The sequence below is a fragment of the Rattus norvegicus genome, chromosome 8 (assembly GCF_036323735.1).
Source record: "Rattus norvegicus strain BN/NHsdMcwi chromosome 8, GRCr8, whole genome shotgun sequence".
In the NCBI taxonomy this organism is placed as follows: Eukaryota; Metazoa; Chordata; class Mammalia; order Rodentia; family Muridae; genus Rattus; species Rattus norvegicus.
In genome coordinates, this window is record NC_086026.1 from 131,995,123 (window position 1) to 132,013,881 (window position 18,759).

The 18,759-nt window shown below is 48.2% G+C and overlaps 1 protein-coding gene across 3 annotated transcripts in view; it reads left to right on the forward strand.

Moving 5' to 3' along the window:
• The first annotated feature begins 3,139 nt into the window (after nucleotides 1-3,139).
• The window catches only part of Limd1 (LIM domain containing 1), a 47,663-nt gene continuing 32,043 nt past the window's right edge, over nucleotides 3,140-18,759 (forward strand). Inside the window, exons 1-3 of one of the 3 annotated variants that reach the window (XM_039081663.2) lie at nucleotides 3,140-3,228; nucleotides 4,187-4,829; nucleotides 4,917-6,545. In XM_039081663.2, the coding sequence (XP_038937591.1) occupies nucleotides 5,177-6,545 (1,369 nt within the window). In that variant the 5' untranslated portion in view covers nucleotides 3,140-3,228; nucleotides 4,187-4,829; nucleotides 4,917-5,176. Of the gene's footprint in view, nucleotides 3,229-4,186; nucleotides 6,546-18,759 lie in introns of those variants that run through there. The other 2 variants (XM_063265665.1, NM_001112737.3) reach the window with 2 other exon arrangements.

Genomic DNA, 18,759 nt, shown 5'->3' on the forward strand with positions numbered 1-18,759 from the left:
CTGCTTTTCTCCATTCATGGGAATGTTCCTCAGGGAGGCTTGGGGCCAGAGAGGCCTGAGGTTCAGGAAGCAGATCTGGAGCAGCCAGCACTTCCTGGCCTGCTCTGGGCATCAGTGGGATGGAAAGAGCGCAAAGGAACCTTGGTGGCTAATTCTTCATCCATCTCCTCAGCTGAAATATAAAGCTTCTATTCAGAGCTGTCCCTGCAGTGGGGCATACTTTGGGACACACACAGCATTGTGCACAGGGACATTTCCTATAGCCAAGCAAAAGCCATAGAAAGGCCCTTTCAGTTCACTGCAAAGTAAGCAGAAGATCTTTGCCTATTCAAGCCAGAGGAACTTTGCCTCATGGGTCTGGTAGCTCCAGGAACAGAGTGACGTGCCTGGAGGCTACTGAACTTGAGTTTTCAGATGGCCCCGAGTCTATAATTCTTTACACAAGCCTATACTAAAAACATACATGTCTTCATGTAAACAGTTTATTTTTTAGCTCAGGGCTCAAACCAAGAGTCACACATGCCAGGCAAGCACTCTTCCACTGAACTACATCCTAAGCCTTTCTAAATTTTTGAGACAGGGTCTCACTCTAGCCCAGACTGACCTGGAACTTACTATTCAACTCAGGCTAGCCTCAAACGCTTGCAGATTGTTCTGCCCAGACTTCTGAGTACTGAAGTTACATACCCAGTTTGTAAACAGATATTCTTAAATATGTTTTATACTGAAATACACACACATGCAAACACCCACACACCCACACACACACCCACACCCACACACACACACACACACACACACACACACACACACACAACCTGTATGAAATCACACTGTTTCATATCCTTTCTTTTTTGTGGTAGCTTTTGTGAGACAAAGTCTCATGTGGCCCAGGTAGGACTCAAACACTCTTGTTAGGAGATGACCTTCAACTCCTGATCTTCCTGCTTCAGACTCCCAAGTTCTAGGATTACAGGCATAGACCACCACATCTAGCTGAAGTCATACCCCTGACTAAACTATGCATCATTGACATCCATGAAATATGCTTTGAATCAAATATTTGGTTACAAGATAATCAGTTAGACTTTACAGAAGGATTGCAGAGACTCACATGGTGACAAGAACAACAATATGGCTTTTGTTTGTTTGTTTGTTTGTTTGTTTCTGTAAGTGTGAGTAACCAATTTGGTTTTTCTACCTGTAGGTGGCAAAACCTGTGATCCCTTTTCTACTATGAGTACCTTTCTTTTTTCACCTTTTTTGGGGGGAGGAGGTGTCGAGTGACTGTCATGTACTATGCTGGGTTCCTTGGGGTACAATAGTAAACCAAAGGCCCGTGGTTTGTCAAGGTTTGCATTTTAATGAGGAGACTGATAAAAATAACCAACAAGGAAGAATCCCCTGTGTGTCTGGGAGAAAGTGATGGAAAGGGTGTTGGGATGCACTTCCCCCAGAAATGGGCTTAAGTGGTACCTGGAAATCGCTTATCTTGAGAAGGGATTTCTAGACAGAGGAAATGCCTACACTTGGTACACTGCTCCTAACTGGCCCAAGTTGGTCCTGATTGGACCCAGCTCTCCCTCTCACCAATGGATTGAACTAGAGAAGCACAAGCTATCCCGGTGAACGAACTTTGGTGAACTTTATGCCTAGAGACTCCAGGTGGGGCTGATCAGCTCAGAGGACCTTCCTGTCTTTTGGGCCACTCACACTCTCGCTCCACAAGATGGCCAGTTTCCAACAGGCGCTTCCCTGATTTCATCTACCCACTCACTTCCTACTCCACTGAAAAACACTCCAGGCCATTAGAATGGCTTCCATTCTTTTAATAAGATCTCCGTATCATTGTCCTCACTAGCCCATTGCTTGCTCAAAGTCCTTCCTCTCTATTTCCATGCAGGACAGTGCACTGGAGTTCAGGCCGGGTCTCTCCAGGATGTCTCCCCACACACTCCTCTTCCTTCCACATTAACAATGCTTTCTCCTCAGGGCCTCCTCATTGGGTCATTCCTGCCAGCTTTGAAACAGGCTCTACTACCTACAATGTGTTTTCAGTGTCTAATTTTTGTAGTGCTGATGGTCAAACTCAGGGCCTGGCCTATGGTAGGCAAATGATCTTCCACTGAGATAAATTTCCAGCCCTCTTCCTCTTCCTCTTCCTCTTCCTCTTCCTCCTCCTCCTCCTCCTCCTCTTCCACCTCTTCCTCCTCCTCCTCCTCTTCCTCCTCCTCCTCCTCCTCTTCCTTCTTCTTCTTCTTCTTCTTCTTCTTCTTCTTCTTCTTCTTCTTCTTCTTCTTCTTCTTCTTCTTCTTCTTCTTCTCTAATTTTGAGACAGGGTCTCACTAAGTTGTCTATGTTGGCCTTGAACTAACTCTAATCCAGACAGGCCTCAGACTTACGACTTTCCTGACTTATTCTCTTGAGTAACTAGGATCACACCACCAGATCTAGTACTATTTTTGCTTTTTGAACAACTAATAGACAAGAATGAACACATTAAAAAAAAAACACCCATCCATCCATCCACCCATCCACCCATCCATCCATCCATCCATCCATCCATCCATCCATCCATCCCTTCGTTTACTGTGTATATGTTGGAGGAGTTGGAGCTACAGTACAGTTTCTGGAAATCAAACTCAGGTCATCAGGCTTGGCAGCAAGTGCCTTTACCCACTAAACCATCTTACAAGCCCTGAACACATCTTTTGAGATACTAGTCAACACATGTTTTCAAGTACACAAAACAGACAAAAGTGGCCTATATTAAATAAATGTGGCATCAAATAAATGTTGTGCACAGAATTAGAATTTTTCAATGGGGGTTGTAGCTCCAGGTATGGGAGATTTTAAAATAAAGATATTTACTCCTGGGCTGGAGAGATGGCTCAGCAGTAAAGATCACACACTGTTCTTGCACAGGACTGGAGTTCAGTTCCTAGTCCTTACATGGGGTGCCACACAGCCACCTATAACTCCAGTTCTAGGGTTTCTGATTCTCTCTTTGGCCTACAAGAATATCTGCACTCCTTCTCTGCCCCCCTCTCACCTACACACACACACACACACACACACACACACACACACACACACAAATATTCACATAATTTAATAGTCTTCCTGTCCCACAGATGCTGTAAAATGCAAATCTGGGGTCACTAGCTTGGGGCTGGAGCCTGGGAGTCTTCATTTTCAACAGATATCCTGGACACTCAGCATCTACAGGTCAGTGAATCATTCTTATGTTTATAGCATATAAAAATATAAGCACTTCCGTATACATTATCTTATTGTTCCTTGTCACAGTCCTATAGAGAGAGATTCGCCAAGACATGTATGTCCAACAGAACCCTGAGCGTATACAGGCATAGTGAAGTGGATAACTGACCAGCTGGCAAACAAAAAGGACATGCAAACAGACAGTTGGAGTTGACCCTCCATAGCTAGAGCTCCACATCTGAGCAAGGGTGGAAAACTCAGGGGGGAAAAGGTGCTTGTGTTAAACACGTACAGATTTTATTTTCTTGTCATGATTCCTGAAAAACAGCAACAAAACAAAAACTAAAATGCTAAGAACTATTTGCATAAAGTTTACATCTCATTAGGTAGTATAAGGAGAGATCTGAAAACATTTAAAGTAGATGGGAAGAAACCTTCAGGTTAGTGACTTCATCATCCCTGGATTTACATAGTATTCAAAACCAAGCAGGAAATAAAGGGGTTGTGGGTCCGGGTAACTTTACAGGGAGGTGATTTTAGCTGGGAAGGAAAGAAGAGCCACCCGAAATTCATCAGCAGGCTAGGAAATTCCATCCACCTGGAGTTCAGAGAGGCAAGGCCCCAAATCAGAGGGAGGGTACGAGGGGCAGTCAGGCCTGTTTGTAGAAGTGAAGGCATGTTTTCAAAATAAGTCCCGAGTAAGCCTTGAGGGTTGAAGTTCAAGAGTGACAGCCTGGGATTTGTTTTAAATCATGCTGGCGGCTGTGTGGGAAACGTAAACTATCCCCGGTCACCTAGGAGCTATGTATATTATCGCGAGCCATGGCAACCTGGTGTGGTGAGGACTAGCTTGGGGTTCAGGAAACCCGGTACAAGCCTCTCTGGACACTCGTAGGACGTCCGATACAAGTGCACTCCAAAGCATCAGTTTAATCCCCGCCCCCCACCCTTTTCTTTTATTCAGAGGATCTGGGCCGCCTCCTATGCTTTGCTGATTGTGTGGACCTCTGGGGCTCTTGTCCTCTGCAAAGAGACCTGGCCACAGCAACACCCTAGGTTTGCAGTGAGGCTCCTGAGAGTCTGAACTCGGCTCATTGGGGAAGCGGCGCTACAAGCAGCCAGGGGCCTGGACACCTTGTTCCCTCCCTGGAGAACCTCCCCCACACCCCAACACTGTCAGGGTTAGAGCCCGTGGGATATACTCGAGGGGACCCGAGGGAGGGTCGGCTCACCCTTGACTCCCCAGCAGCGGCGGGAAACTGAACAGTCGGGGCATGAGAACTGCAAGGACTCTCCGGGTGCCTAGCCCGAGACTCCAAAGCTGGGCGTGCGCGTCACTGGCCTGCAGGGGGCGCCCGCGCCCCGCCCCGTCCCGCCCTCCACGCCTCCGCCCGCGCCCCTGCGCGTCCCGGGGCGGACGCAGCCGGCCAGCCAGCTCCGGGGATTGACTACTCGCGCGCTCACTTCCGCGTCCCGCCGCCGGCCGCCGCCATCGGACAATGGGCCGCGCGCCGCGGCTGCAGTGAGCTCCGCTGGACCCTGCCGCCGGCCCCAGGCCAGCCAGGGGCTGTCCAGCGCGTTTGCAAGTTCGGTTGCCCGACGTGGATGTGAGTTTACTTTTTCTGTGTACATTCTCTGTCTTCTTTCGCCTGTTTTTGGTTTTGTGACTTAGAGGAGAGAACTTTTCTAAGCAGGCCGGGCACGACTGAAGGCTACTCTGCCCCCACGTGGACGCTCCCCTGGGGAAAAGAAGTCTGAAAGTAAACTTAGCCTCGCCGGCCTGAAGGCCTCAACTTTGGCTGGACTGTAAGTTTCGGAGTCATGACCTTCTCGCTGGGCAGGTGGGAATCTTTATCTATCTTGGGCTGGACCTGAAACCTCAGTCAGCACCCAAATCTCCCCCACCCCATTCACACTTTGTACCAGGGGTAGGCCCCGGACACTGATCTACAACATGGATAAATATGATGATCTGGGCCTTGAGGCCAGTAAGTTCATTGAGGACCTGAACATGTACGAGGCCTCCAAGGATGGGCTCTTCCGGGTGGACAAGGGTGCTAGCAACAACCCCGAATTTGAGGAAACTCGAAGGGTGTTCGCGACCAAGATGGCCAAAATCCACCTCCAGCAGCAGCAACAGCAGCAGCTCCTACAGGAGGAGGCCCTACCTAGGGCAGGCAGAAGCCCCATCAACGGTGGGAACCGTCAGGGTGTGAGCAGCAAGCTGGCTGCAGATGGGGCCGCTAAGCCTCCTCTTGCTGTGCCAACAGTAGCACCTGGACTAGCTACCACCACTATGGCGGTGCAGTCCTCATACCCACCTCAGGAGCAGAGGACCAGGCCATCTGCCCACGGTGCAAGGCCTGGCAGTCAGAACTGTGGTTCCAGGGAGGGGCCTGTGAGTTCCCAGAGACCTGCTTTACACGGTCTGGGTCCCTGTGAAGACCCTTCCTGCCTCACTCACGGAGACTATTACGACAATTTCTCTTTGGCAAGCCCACAGTGGGGTGATAAACCAGAAGAGTCCCCTAGCATGAGTTTGAGTGTAGGGAGTGGATGGCCTGGTTGCCCAGGAAATGATTCCCTGTCGCACAGATCCTGTGGGGACAGTCATCCTTACCACCCACAGCTCTCCATGTGCTCTGGCAGGTCTTTTGAAAGTGGTCAGGACAGTGGCATTGGTGGCCATAGCAGTGAGAAGCCAACAGGCCTTTGGTCCACTGCCTCCTCTCAGAGAGTGAACCTGGGCTTTTCTTCCACGGGCTTGGAGAATGGGACCCCAGCTCAACCCAAGGGCACAACCGTTTCAGCACCAATGGTCCCTAGCAGCACTAGCCAAGGCGCTTGTCTGAGAAGAGATTCGAGTCTGGGATATGAGGCTCCAGGCAGGGTCTTCAAACCTCTTGTGGACACTCAGCCTTGGCTCCAGGATGGGCCCAAGTCGTACCTCTCTGTTTCTGCTCCACTATCCTCAACAACCAGCAAGGACAATGCCCAGACAGGTATGACCGCTGGACTGGATCCTAAGCTTGGATGTGTGGAGTCTGGCACTAGTCCCAAGCCCAGCCCCACCAGTAACGTCCATCCGGTAATGTCTGCTCCGTCTGAGTTATCTTGTAAAGAGAGTCCTCCCAGCTGGTCCACTGACAGTAGCCTGGGACCTGTGCTCCCAGAGAGCCCCACCCCCTCCAGGGTGAGGTTGCCCTGCCAGACCCTCACGCCAGGCCCCGAGCTTGGACCCTCCACTGCGGAATTGAAGTTGGAAGCCCTCACCCAGCGTCTGGAGCGAGAGATGGATGCTCACCCCAAAGCAGACTACTTCGGTAAGAAGTTCTGTAGCCGCCTGTGGTGAAGTGACGGTGTCCCCACGGGGTGCTCCGGCTGATCTCGAAGTGGCCTGCTATTATTTTTCTCCTTCCTCTTTCGGTTACTTCTGTTCCTTTAGAAACTTGAAAGCAGCCTTTGCATATGGGAGTTACCCGTGTGTGCAGGGTGAAGCAGGGTTGGATTGTTCACAACTGCCCTCAAAAAAGGGAAATGAACCTGGGAGGTGCTGATGCTTGCCTTTAATCCCTGAGGCAGAGGCAGGAGGAGCTCCCCAACCTGGCCTATAGCATGAGTTCCAGGACAGCCAGGGCTATACAGAGAAACCCTGACAAACCAAACCAACGTCCTCCCCACTCAACCCCCCCCCCCCAGAAAAAGAGGGAAATGCTGTGAGTTTGGGTTTCAAGAGTCTGAGGTACCACCTCAAGCCTTTTGCAGTGACTGGCTTGAGCTGGACTTGGAGTATTTTTCCCCAGGGCCAGGTTTGTGGTTGTTCTGCGTGGTGTAAGTGTGTGGAATGTGTGGCTTTTGGTTCTTGTCTTCTGTTCACTATGGTGGTTCTGCAGGTGGACCTGGACCAGTATCATATCTTTGCCTAATGCTGGTTACAAAAGGAATTTAGCCCCTCCTTGGATCTGCTGCAGCAGGAGCTCAGGGCAAGATCCAAGGAGGAGAGATGATTCTGCAGGATCACAAAAACAACTGGGCCAGGAGCCTCTTGACTCAGTCCACACCCAGGCACCAGCCAGCAGCAGGTGATACCCACAGGTGTGGCCTGAAATAAGAAGAAGAAGGTGCTTCTTGAGGCTTTTTTACCCAAAGTTGCAGATTTCATTCTCTCTTCTAAAAACAAAACAAAACAAAACAAAACCCACAAACTCTTTACAGACTATTGGCTTCAACTTTTATTTCTGCATGGGGTTTGGAAGCAGCAAGAAAGTAGCTGTATTCCTTTGTTGAAAACAGTGGCCTGTCTCATGGGAGGGTGGCTTGGAAAGACAGCCTGTGCTTAGGACTCTGTGGCTTTTTTCATCTTTTAATTTCTCTCTCTCTATTTTTGGCCTCTTGAGTAATGTGTTCATGATTTCTCCAAAGTCCAAGTCCTACCAAATAGTAGTTTCACCGGTAGTGGAGGGCTGGGTCAGGGAAGGCCCTCGAGGGAAAGTTGCAGGCTTCTCCCTAATATCCGAATGAACCAGTTTGTCCTGAGGCCTTAGGAGGGTCACAAGTCCAAGGAGACGGGCCATGGGCATATGCAGTCCACAGTAGTACTGGGGTCTGCTTATCATGAGCAGCTCAGCAATCAGAGGTCATGGTTGCTGTTAACTGGGTTTCCTCTTAGATTTATTTATTTTATTCTTTTATGTATATGAGCGTTTTGTCTGTGTGTATGTATGTGTACCACATGCATGTCTAATGTTTGTAGAAATCAGTGGAGGGCATCAGATTGTTTGTCATTGGAGTTGCAGATGGTTATGAGCCCCATGCGAGTGCTGGGAATTGAACCATGGTCCTCTGCAAGGGCAACAAATGCTCTTTTTTTTTTTTTTTTTTTTGGTTCTTTTTTTTGGAGCTGGGGACCGAACCCAGGGCCTTGCGCTTCCTAGGCAAGGGCTCTACCACTGAGCTAAATCCCCAACCCCGCAACAAATGCTCTTAACTGCTGAGCTAACTCTCCGGCTCCTTGTTTATTTTTTAAAAGCACAAAGCACCCTCCTGCTGTGAACTGCCCCACCTTGTTTGCAAAGCACGGCCTTGAAAAATATTATTTAGCTGGATATGTGGTGGTTCCTTTAATTTAAACTTATTAAGTTTTTAATTTAAAGCTCATAGAACAAAAACATTTATTTATGTTCATCATCAGAGCAATGAGGTTGACCCATATTCTGTATGCATTCAGCCTCCAGCCACTGATCACCTGTCTGGGGCTGTGCTCTGGGCTGGGCCTTGGGGATACATAGTGGATAGACAGTCAATACAGTACAAGCAGTAGAAAATGATCAAGTACTAGGGAGAAAAATACTAGATAGAGTATATGGACGAAGCCTTGTCCTGTGGGTGACCTTACTTGTTTTGAACTGGGTCATAAAGTGAGGTCTCAACTGATTGCATTTGGGCAGAAGCTTGGAGGGCAAGGGATGACAGGACCACTGTGTACCTTTGGAGGGAAAGGGTGGAGTTTGCGGAGCTCATGCCAGGGGAGAGTCTGCCCTGTGGCTGCCTTGATGGTGGGGTGTCTATCTCTGACTGATCATGTGCAGGAAAATTCCTCCCTTTAAGGCCTCAGCAGGCAAGTTTTAACAGACCATGTGCTTTCCTAGGCAGCCCCTCCCTTGTCTGTAGAGCCAGTTGACTAGGCCTTTCCCCCTCCCTAGATCTCGTAGCCCTTGCAAGATCTGGTATGCATTAAGTCATGGTTTACTTCTAGGTAGAATGTTATTTCATGGCACTCTTGCCAAAGGGAGCTAAGGTCTTCTCCCACTATCAGTCAGTAGAACTCTAGTTAGAAGTAAAAAACAGACTGATGTTCAGCTGTTGGATTCTGAAGATACCCAGTTTCTGGTTATTTAATGGTTTCTACATTTTTATTAACGGGGGAGGGATGGGTGATTACCATGGTGATGGTGTATGTGTCAGAGGAAAGCTTGCAGGAGCCAGTTCTTTTTTTTTTTTTTTTTTTTGGTTCTTTTTTTTTCGGAGCTGGGGACCGAACCCAGGGCCTTGCGCTTCCTAGGTAAGCGCTCTACCACTGAGCTAAATCCCCAGCCCCGCAGGAGCCAGTTGTTATTCTACCCTGTGGGCCATGGAGTCAGGTTTGGCAGCAAGTGCCCTTATCTTTTGAGCCATCTTGCTAGGACTGGCTTTTGATTATTTGTTAGCTCTGCACTTAGGGTAATTCTGGAACTTTGCAGGGAAGTCATGCGTGTGTGTGCATGTGTGTGTTCGTGTGTGTGTGTGGGTGCATGTGTGTGCATGTGTGTGTGTGTATGTGTGTGAGAGTGTGAGTGTGTGTGTGGAGTGTGTGTGTGTGTGTGTGTGTGTGTGTGTTGTTTTTGTTTTTAATTAATTAATTTGAGACAAGGTCTCACTCTATAGCTTAGGCTACAGCTCTCAATGACCTTCCTGTCTCGGCTTCCTGAGTGCTGTGACTGTGGATATCGGCTACTGCATCTGGCTCCTTTGTGTATCCAGGCAGTCCTTATTTCTTTCCACTCATCCCACTGTGCCTCTGTGTTCTCTGGGACTCTGCTGTGGTCCTTTCTTGTCCACAAGGAAATACGATTGTGCATATTTATGAAACAGTAGACAGCCTACCATTTCAGCGCAAAGGACAGGCTGCAGGTGGAGGCACTGGTGTTGTCATTCCTTAGACTTTTATCATTTCTTTGTGTTTCGCAATCCTCACTATTAGGTCTCTGGAAACATTTAGTCATCTGTCCCCAGCTATTGTCATCAACCCCTCCTGTCCAGTCCTGGCCCATCCTTTCCCATCCTACCCAGTCCCTGCTCTACTCTGGTAACCACTGGTCTGTTCTCTTCCGTTTTGAAATCAACCCTTAAACCTTTATGTCTGCATGACAGTGTGTGGTGTTTGTCTTTCTCTGCCTGATTTACTTCATTTCGTATGGTGAAAGCTGCTGAGGCTCTGTCAGGGATGCTTTCGGGCTCCCTGGTGCTTGTTGCTCTTAGAAGACACTGTTCTTGCTTTACAGCTTCTGTTCTCATGATGCTGTTCATGCCGCAGAGAGGAGATGAAGATTCAGGGTGCCATGGCCTTGTTTTCCTCATCACTCTGGGTCCTCTCCTCCCTTGCTAAGGCCCAAGCAAAGCACCCATTCCAGTCTGGCTTTCTCGGAAGCTAACTCTGAGACTTTACTTTAGAGGGTGCTCACCGAGTGGTACTCTTGGGGTCCACATTTAGACCCATAGGGAGGCAGCAAAGTCCAATGTCGTCCTGACCTGGCTTTCACACACTTCCTCCAGGGATTAGCCACTAGATCTGAATTGCTCTGGGAGTTGGGTGACCTCTGGTTGAGTGATTTGTGTAGCTAGGGTAGTCCCCCTAGGGCTGATGACAGGTGAAAGCTACCTGCCAGTCCCACACTAGCATCTGGGTCACTGATCCATCAATGAAGCACCCATCACAACTCCACTTCTGGTGCTGGAAAGGACAGGTGACCTTGGGCACCCTGGTTCTGATAATAGCTACTGTCTGTTGAAGGCCAAGCATTGGGAGACACTGTTGCCAGCTAATCTTCACAGCTTGTCTTCCGTTATAAACAAGGAACTGTGGCAGAGGTTCAGTGACTTGCCCCCGGACCACCCAGATTTTTCCTCCTAGGTGGAACTAGCTGGTCTCCCAGGTCTGGCTTAGATATCCTCTGCCCATCTACTCAGGAGAATGCAAGCTCTTCCCTAGCTGGGAGAAGGCTCTGTCCCCCTCTGCTAGGTACATGAGCGAGGGTCTAAAGGTTGAAGAGTCTCTTTTCCCCAAAAGTAGAGAATGGACTCCTCCCCACCTACAAAAACACAGAGAGACTGACTCTATTTTCAGCTTTTCATGACTTGACCCTCTACTTAGGCACCAGAACACGGGATATGATTTCCCCTGGGAATGGCTCTGTCCCTGCCTTGGCCCAGCAAGCCCCACTGGTTTCATTTTAGTGTCTATGTAGGAGGTATGTTGACCAGCATAAACAAGAAGCAGTCACAAACTGCCCCGTCTGTTCCTCTGTGTAGCATTTTTATTGTCTTTCTTTTTACTTTTTTTTTTTGAAACAGGGGTCTTATGTAGACCAGGCTAGCCTTGAGCTTTTTATGTAGTTGAGGATGACCTTGGCCTGCTGGTCTTCCAGCATCCATCTCCAGAGTACTAGAATTACAGATAACGCAGGCCAACCTCTCTGTCTTATGACCTTTTAAGCACATCTTATCTGACTTTGTTAGTATCGGTGTGAAGTGTGGGTCTGAATTCCAACCTGGGTGTAAATGACAGGCAAGATATGCAATAGAGGAGCACCTGCAGAACAGGGTAACCACGCACAGAACAAACACAATCTGTCCTTCAGAGCACTGCATTACCCCAGAAGCCTCTGGAGGCCTTAGAGTCATTGTTGTCCTCTGGGATTCAGAGCAGAAATCATGTGATTTGAGGTAGCAGATCATGACATGAGAAAATGTGAAAAACGTTGTCTGTGGTGGTTTTGGCAGAAGCGTTACGTGCAGGAAAAGTAGATCCAATACCAGAATAAGTATCTACTCCAGTAAGAACAAAACGTTGTCCTTTCCACAGAGGAGGTGGTTCAGTGTAGTCAACCTGTGTCCAGGTTGCTGGCTGGTCATCTTGGGGAGTGGTGCCATATCTGGGGCTCAGTGTTGGTCTCTGCTGATGTCAGATTGGCATTCAGCCACAGCTGTAGCCAGGTCAGCCTTGGTCAGTGGAAGTCCATGTTGTTGAACTCAGGAATAACTACACTTGGCACCAACCTCTGTGTTATTAGTCAGGGTTCTCTAGAGTCACAGAACTTATGGAATGAATCTCTCTCTCTTGAAATATAGATCAAATCATCCTCAGCACCAGTGTCACACACACGTGCACGTGCGCGCACACACACATATTTTTGGAATGATTTATTTATTGGAATGATTTATAGGGTGCAGTGCAACTAAGCCAACAATGGTCACCTGTGAATGGGGAGTCCCAGAATCTAGTAGTTGCTCAGTCCCACGAGGCTGAGTGGTCCAGCTGTCTTCTGTATAAAATCCACCCCTTGTCAACTTGACACAAATCATATCTCCTTATGAAAGAAATGAAAACAGTAGCCAGGTCATAATAATGCCTAGATATAACTAACCCTTGTTCAACTGCAAACATATCAACATTAAGCTAAGCTGGGTGGGATCTTGCGCTGAGGGTCACCACTCCCTAAATCCGTTTATCTCTTGTTCATAGGATTTAGCTCCATTCTACTTCCAGGTGTCCCTTTACTCTTTGTTCCACACATTTTCCTTTCTCAGCTTGCTATGCTTGAGCAAAACGATCCTCCTCATAAGAGTGAACCGTAGGACAAGGTCTAAAATAGGTAGTTCTGAGACTTCCTTTGTCACTGCAATTAGTCTGAATCTCTTCACCTTAGCCACAGGCAGACTCTTTGGATGAGGGCGAAAAGCAGCCACATTCTTCACAAAAAATATCACGAGAACGATCTTTAGGCAACATACTATAAAATTCTTCTCTGAACCCTCTTGAGCCCCCACAGTTCAAGTCATCCTCAGCAACAATGTCTTCCATGTTCCTACTAGGATGGCTCGTCAAGCACTGTTTGAAGCATTCCACCACTTTCAAAATCCAAAGTCCCCAAATCCACATTCTTCCAAACAAAGCATGGTCAGGCACATCACAGCAATACTTCAGTACCATTTTCTTTCTTAGGGTTATATTGTTGTGAAGAGACACCATAGCCAAGACAACTCTTATAAAGGACAACATTTAATGGGGCTGGCTTGCAGTTTCAGAGATTCAGTCCATTGTCCTAGTGGTGGTGAGCATGACAGCATTCAGGCAGATATGGTTGGTGCTCTAGAAGGAGCTGAGTGTTCTATACATCTTGATCCAAAGGCAGCCAGAAGGAGACTGTCTTCCGCAGGCAGCCAGGAGGGTCTCTTCTGCATTGGGTGGAGCTTAACCATAGGACCTCAAAGCCCACCCCGACAGAGATGCACTTCCTCCAACAAGGCCACAGCTCCTAATAGTGGCACTTCCCATAGGATAAGCATATTAAAAACAACCACAACATCACGGTGTATGTGGGAATGAGTGGAAATTCCATGGGTCATCTGAGTGAAATGAGGTCTAGGCATGGCCAAGAGTTGGTGACACTGGTACACAGAAAGCCCTACTGCAGGATACGACATGAGGAATTGACAGAGGTGCCTTCCGTGTGGTCAGTGGTTAGGACTCAGACAACATTTTGGTCCTCTGTGTCTTCCGAAAGACTGCTTCTCACCCACATTTCAGCTCTGTGCCTGCCCCTCAGGGCTTTCCTGACATTTCTCTTCAGAGATGTCAGGGGCACATGACCAGGTATGCTCGAGGCTTCATTCAGAGCTGCACACCCCTCAGTCAATCTCATAGTTGTACTGGGCATCTTGGGCAGTCTCTGTTGGGCCCTCTGCTCTTGGCTGAGATGGTAGGGAAGGACACAGGGATCAGAGTCTTGTCAGGCACCATGATAAAATCTGCACTTCCTCTAAGGTCTCTTGAGTACTTTGGCCTTGTTCATTCTGCAATCTCACCCCCACTGGTATTCTCCCAACTGCCTGGCTGTTCCCAACATATAGATGCCTGCCTACCGATCTCCCTCCAGGCATCCTCATTTTCTGGAAACAGAGCTGTAACTGACCTGGCTTCCTCACCAGCAGTCCTGTGTCCCATCATGCCTTCTCTCTGAGGTCCTCCCATCTTTGGGGAGGGTGTGTTCCTACTCTTTTCCTTTAACCCCACCCCCATCCCTCTTTTCAAAGCTGATCTTTTGATTAGCTAAAGCTTCTAGAAATTTTTGTTTCTTTTTGTTTGCTGCCTACTTGCTGCTAGAAGGCAGAACTAGAAGAAAGGACTCATCTGGAAGTCAGAAAGCCAGGTGTTCTGGCTTAATGATGCCAGCAGCCCAAGGATTGATGCTGAGAAGCCCATCTCTGCTGAGCCAGCAGAATCTTGTTCGGGAACCAGAAGTCTTAAGATGTGGCACTGGGTATGATCAACATCTGGATTTTAGCTGGTCAGCAACACCACTAGTCATTGTGAACACATGGAGAAATCCAGGTCTGGTTTCCTAGACCTTTCCAAACTGCTACAGAATTAGTAAAAGCTTTGTTTTTAGTTACATTTTCAATGACAAATAGTAGCCACTTTTTCTTTGTATATTCTGGAAAACACATAATTATCATTGTATTTTTTTTGAGACAGGGTCTTACTATATAGCTCTGGCTGTCCTAGAATTTACTATATAGATCAGGCTGACCTTAAGCTCTCAGAGATCCACCTGCCTCTGCCTCTGCCTCTCTGCCTCTCTGCCTCTCTGCCTCTCTGCCTCTCTGCCTCTCTGCCTCTCTGCCTCTCTGCCTCTCTGCCTCTCTGCCTCTCTGCCTCTCTGCCTCTCTGCCTCTCTGCCTCTCTGCCTCTCTGCCTCTCTGCCTCTCTGCCTCTCTGCCTCTCTCTGCCTCTCTCTGCCTCTCTCTGCCCCTCTCTGCCCCTCTCTGCCTCTCTCTGCCTCTCTGCCTCTCTGCCTCTCTGCCTCTCTGCCTCTCTGCCTCTGCCTCTCTCTCTGCCTCTCTCTCTGCCTCTCTCTCTGCCTCTCTCTCTGCCTCTCTGCCTCTGCCTCTCTGCCTCTCTGCCTCTGCCTGTGCAAAATAGTGGTTCTTAACCTAATGCTTCGACCCTTTAATATAGTTCCTCATGTTGTAGTGACCCCAAGCCTTAAAATTATTTTATTGCTACTTCATAACTGTAATTTTGCTACTGTTGTGAATTGTAATGTAAATATTTGATATACAGGGTATCTGATACTAGATCCTTTTGGGAGTCTTGGCCCACAGGTTGAGAACTGCTGAATTATGCCCAGCTGGGACATATAATTAAAAAGACAAAGTGTGTGTGGGGGGAATATTACACACCTATAATCCCAGTATTCTGTTGGAGGATTGCTGTAAGTTCAAGACCAGTCTGGGCTATGTCATGAGACCTTGTCTCAAAAAATAAATAAATAAAAAAAAACATAATTAAAAGTGTATTAAAGAGCCAGGAATATGACTTAGTCTATACAGATGCTTGCTGCCATGTCTTATGACCTGACTGAATTCAGTACCTGAAACTCACATAGTGGAAATGGAGAGTCGACTTCCATAACATGTCCTTGGACCTCCATAGGCAAGCTGTGATATGAGCAAATGTGCATGCCCGTGTGTGTGTGTGTGTGTGTGTGTGTGTGTGTGTGTGTACATTAAATAATTATAAAAAAAACAAAAAAATTAAGTGTTTTAGAAAGAACTTAGAACTTAGAGTTTACCTTAAGAATAGTCATTGGTTTAAGAAGAGCTAGGGCCACAAGTTTGTGGTACTTGTCCTTTTTTACTGGCATGTCCCTGGGCACCACCCTGGATGCCTGTGGCACTCTAGACAATGCTGGACCTCCGCTGATCATCTGACACAGAATAATGGCCTGGGGCCTCACACAGTTTGCTTCTGGGTCCCAATGGTATGCTCTTTAGGATGGGAAGGCGTAAGGACTGGCTTTTTTTTTTTTTTTTATTAACTTGAGTATTTCTTATATACATTTCGAGTGTTATTCCCTTTCCCAGTTTCCGGCCAAACATCCCCCTAATCCCTCCCCCTCCCCTTCTTTATGGATGTTCCCCTCCCCATCCTCTCCCCATTGCCGCCCTCCCCCCAACAATCTAGTTCACTGGGGGTTCAGTCTAAGGACTGGCTTTTTAACAGAGTTAGCACACTCGATAGTTGGGTAAAGTTTGTAAGGAACTTGCTTTTTAATCCACATGTATTTTTAATCCTCTCTGCAACCCTGTTACCTCCCCTTTTACAGATGGGTTCAGTAATCTGCTTAGCCCACTGAGCAAGTGCCTTTGCTGGGCCTCAATACTGAGCTGCAGACCATGACGTCCATCCAGGACTTCTGGAAGTTCAAGGGCTTCCTGACAAAGAGCTTACCGGAGCTTCATTCTTCTCTGAGATCCACATGATCTAGAGTAGCTGGGTCCTTATCTTGAAGCTCTGCCCAGCATCCATGCCTCCTTCTGCCCAGGAGCCTGTTCCCCTAGGCGTGCCTCCCTACCATACTGTGATGGGACTGTATGTGTGTCTGTATAGGGAATGTGGCTGCCCAGTGCCCAGCTTCTGACTCTTCATGTTCCTCTCAGGCATGCAGGTTATGATGAGCGGGCTACACCATTGGGAGTGCTTGTGGCATAGCTGGAGTGTGCTAGACCACACTTTTCTTGGAAACATTTTGTATACTTGTCCCCAGGCAGTGTCCAGAGGGACACGAACCAAACTTAGATGAAACTATTCCGAGTGTATCTGGCAAGCTGAACAGAAGCTCTATGCTGAAACAAAACAGGTCACCAGATTTTCCAAAACAGGGAGTATTGGCCAGAGAATATTTATATCTACTCTGGGGTTTGTTTTTCATTTTATCCCTCCTGGGGAAACCAGCTGGACATGGGATCTGGCAGTCATGCTGTAGGAGACTTTCTACTTGACCATTTCAAATAGATAACTTCAGGGTCTACAGCCGGGTTATTTTTTACGCTTTCTAAGCTCTGAGTGTGGACTTGCTTTGGTTCCTTCATCCTTCTTGCTCTGTGTGGTTTACCTCTGTGTCTTGGGAGAGGGAGAGCAGGTTACTCTTGGTTATTGGTGGTTTGAGGAGAACGTATCAGGCAGGAGCCTGTTGTACATAAAGTTAGGGAAGCCTGCTGGATGCTGCTTGTCTTTAAAGTTTTGGGAGCTATAATGACCAAGGTCCTTGGAGGGCCAAGTGGACAAGTTCCCCACCCCCCATCTTGCAGAACCCGAATCGGGTGATTACATTACAGCAACCTGGTGCTGGACAACAGGTGGCGGCCATTTCAGACGGTGTCAATAGCAGATTTGCTTCTGTTGCCTTCTGACCTTAACTGCAGCTTCCCCATTCTCCTGAGCCTCAGGGCTTTCCTTTTAGCAGGGTGGGACCACGTTGGCTCACATGAATGGTCAGGCCACACCCTGAGGTTTTTGAATCTGCTCAAGTGTCTTCTGCTCTCCTTCCACCACAGTTTGCAATGCTTCCTGATGACTCAGTACAGTGGCGATTATAGAAAGAGCTGGACCTCAGGGGCAGCTGTGGCTGGCTGGCTCTGACAGTGGAGCTGACAGAGTTGTCCCTGGTGTTAACCAACTACATGGGGAGCAGGACCCTAGTGTGCTGCTTTTGGACCGTGTGAGCTTGAGCATTTTATTTCAATTTTCTGCTCTTTGGGGACTGGATGACCTGTGTTTTCAGGCTGTGAGGGGTTTTCTTGCTGTTGACTAGGAGAACATTCCCATCTCTAGGAGTGACAGTGGTTCAGGCAGGGTGATGATGGTGATGGTGATGGTGATGATGAATGTATGTGTGTGAACATGTGTTGTTTAACTTGGATATCGTCTTCTTTAAACACTGTGTGCATTCATCACTTGAAAAGGAGGAACGAGTTTGTGCGTTGGTGAGCTTGAAAAGTTTTCACCTTCTGCTTGCAGAGAAGCCAGTGACAGTGGAGCAGCCTGAAAGGGAAGGTGTGGAAAACATGTGTGCACAGTGCCCTGACAAATTTGCTTATATCCATGAAATCACACAGGGCGTGGGTGTCTCTATGAGGTTTGTGCTGGGTTTGTTTTGGCTTACCCTGGACCAGGCTCAGGTCACTGGCTGAGTGAGACTTCCCTGAAGTACCAGGACCCAGCTCTTCCTTTTCTCTAGTTCCTTGGCTGGCATGTCCTTCGGATGATTGACATCTCAGTGAGGCATTGTGTTCCCTGGAGACTTAGGGGGCTACCCAAGAGTCGTACTGGGAGTCAGGGATAGGGTGAAGTGGAGAGGAGTTGAAGCCCCCCCCCCTGTAACCCCCCAGTCTATCCCCCTCATCCCCCTACTACCCCAGGGTGCTTTTTGCATTACTTTCAAGTTCTCCAAGACTGTGTGGGGATTGGCTATCCAGAAATGGATGTGTGACAGAAAGTAATTTCTGAAGACTGCTCTAGGGAGAGGAAAGAATGGCTCAGGATGTGGGGTGAGAGGACAAAGGAGGAAGTCAAGGAAGCTGCAGGCAGCTTAGGCACTCACACAGGATGGGGTTGGGGTAGCTTCCGCCTGATCCCTTAGAGAGCCCTGCAGAACCCCCAGGGACAAGTTCACCAAATCCCAGGCAGATTGGGATAAAGCAGAGCGACTTGCTGGCTGGAACATGTGGTCCTCTCTGAAGAGACATTCCTATTACACCAAGTCAGACTTGGAGCTGTTTGTGGGAATGCAGAGTCACACAAACGTGGGCCTCACATCTGTCTGCTCTGTGCCTCTGTTTTCCCACAAGTAAAACGAGCATCTGGTTGTGGTGAAACTGAGTTGGCTAATGGTGCTCTCTGAGCTATCCAGTGTGGGAGACTGAAGACATCACAAG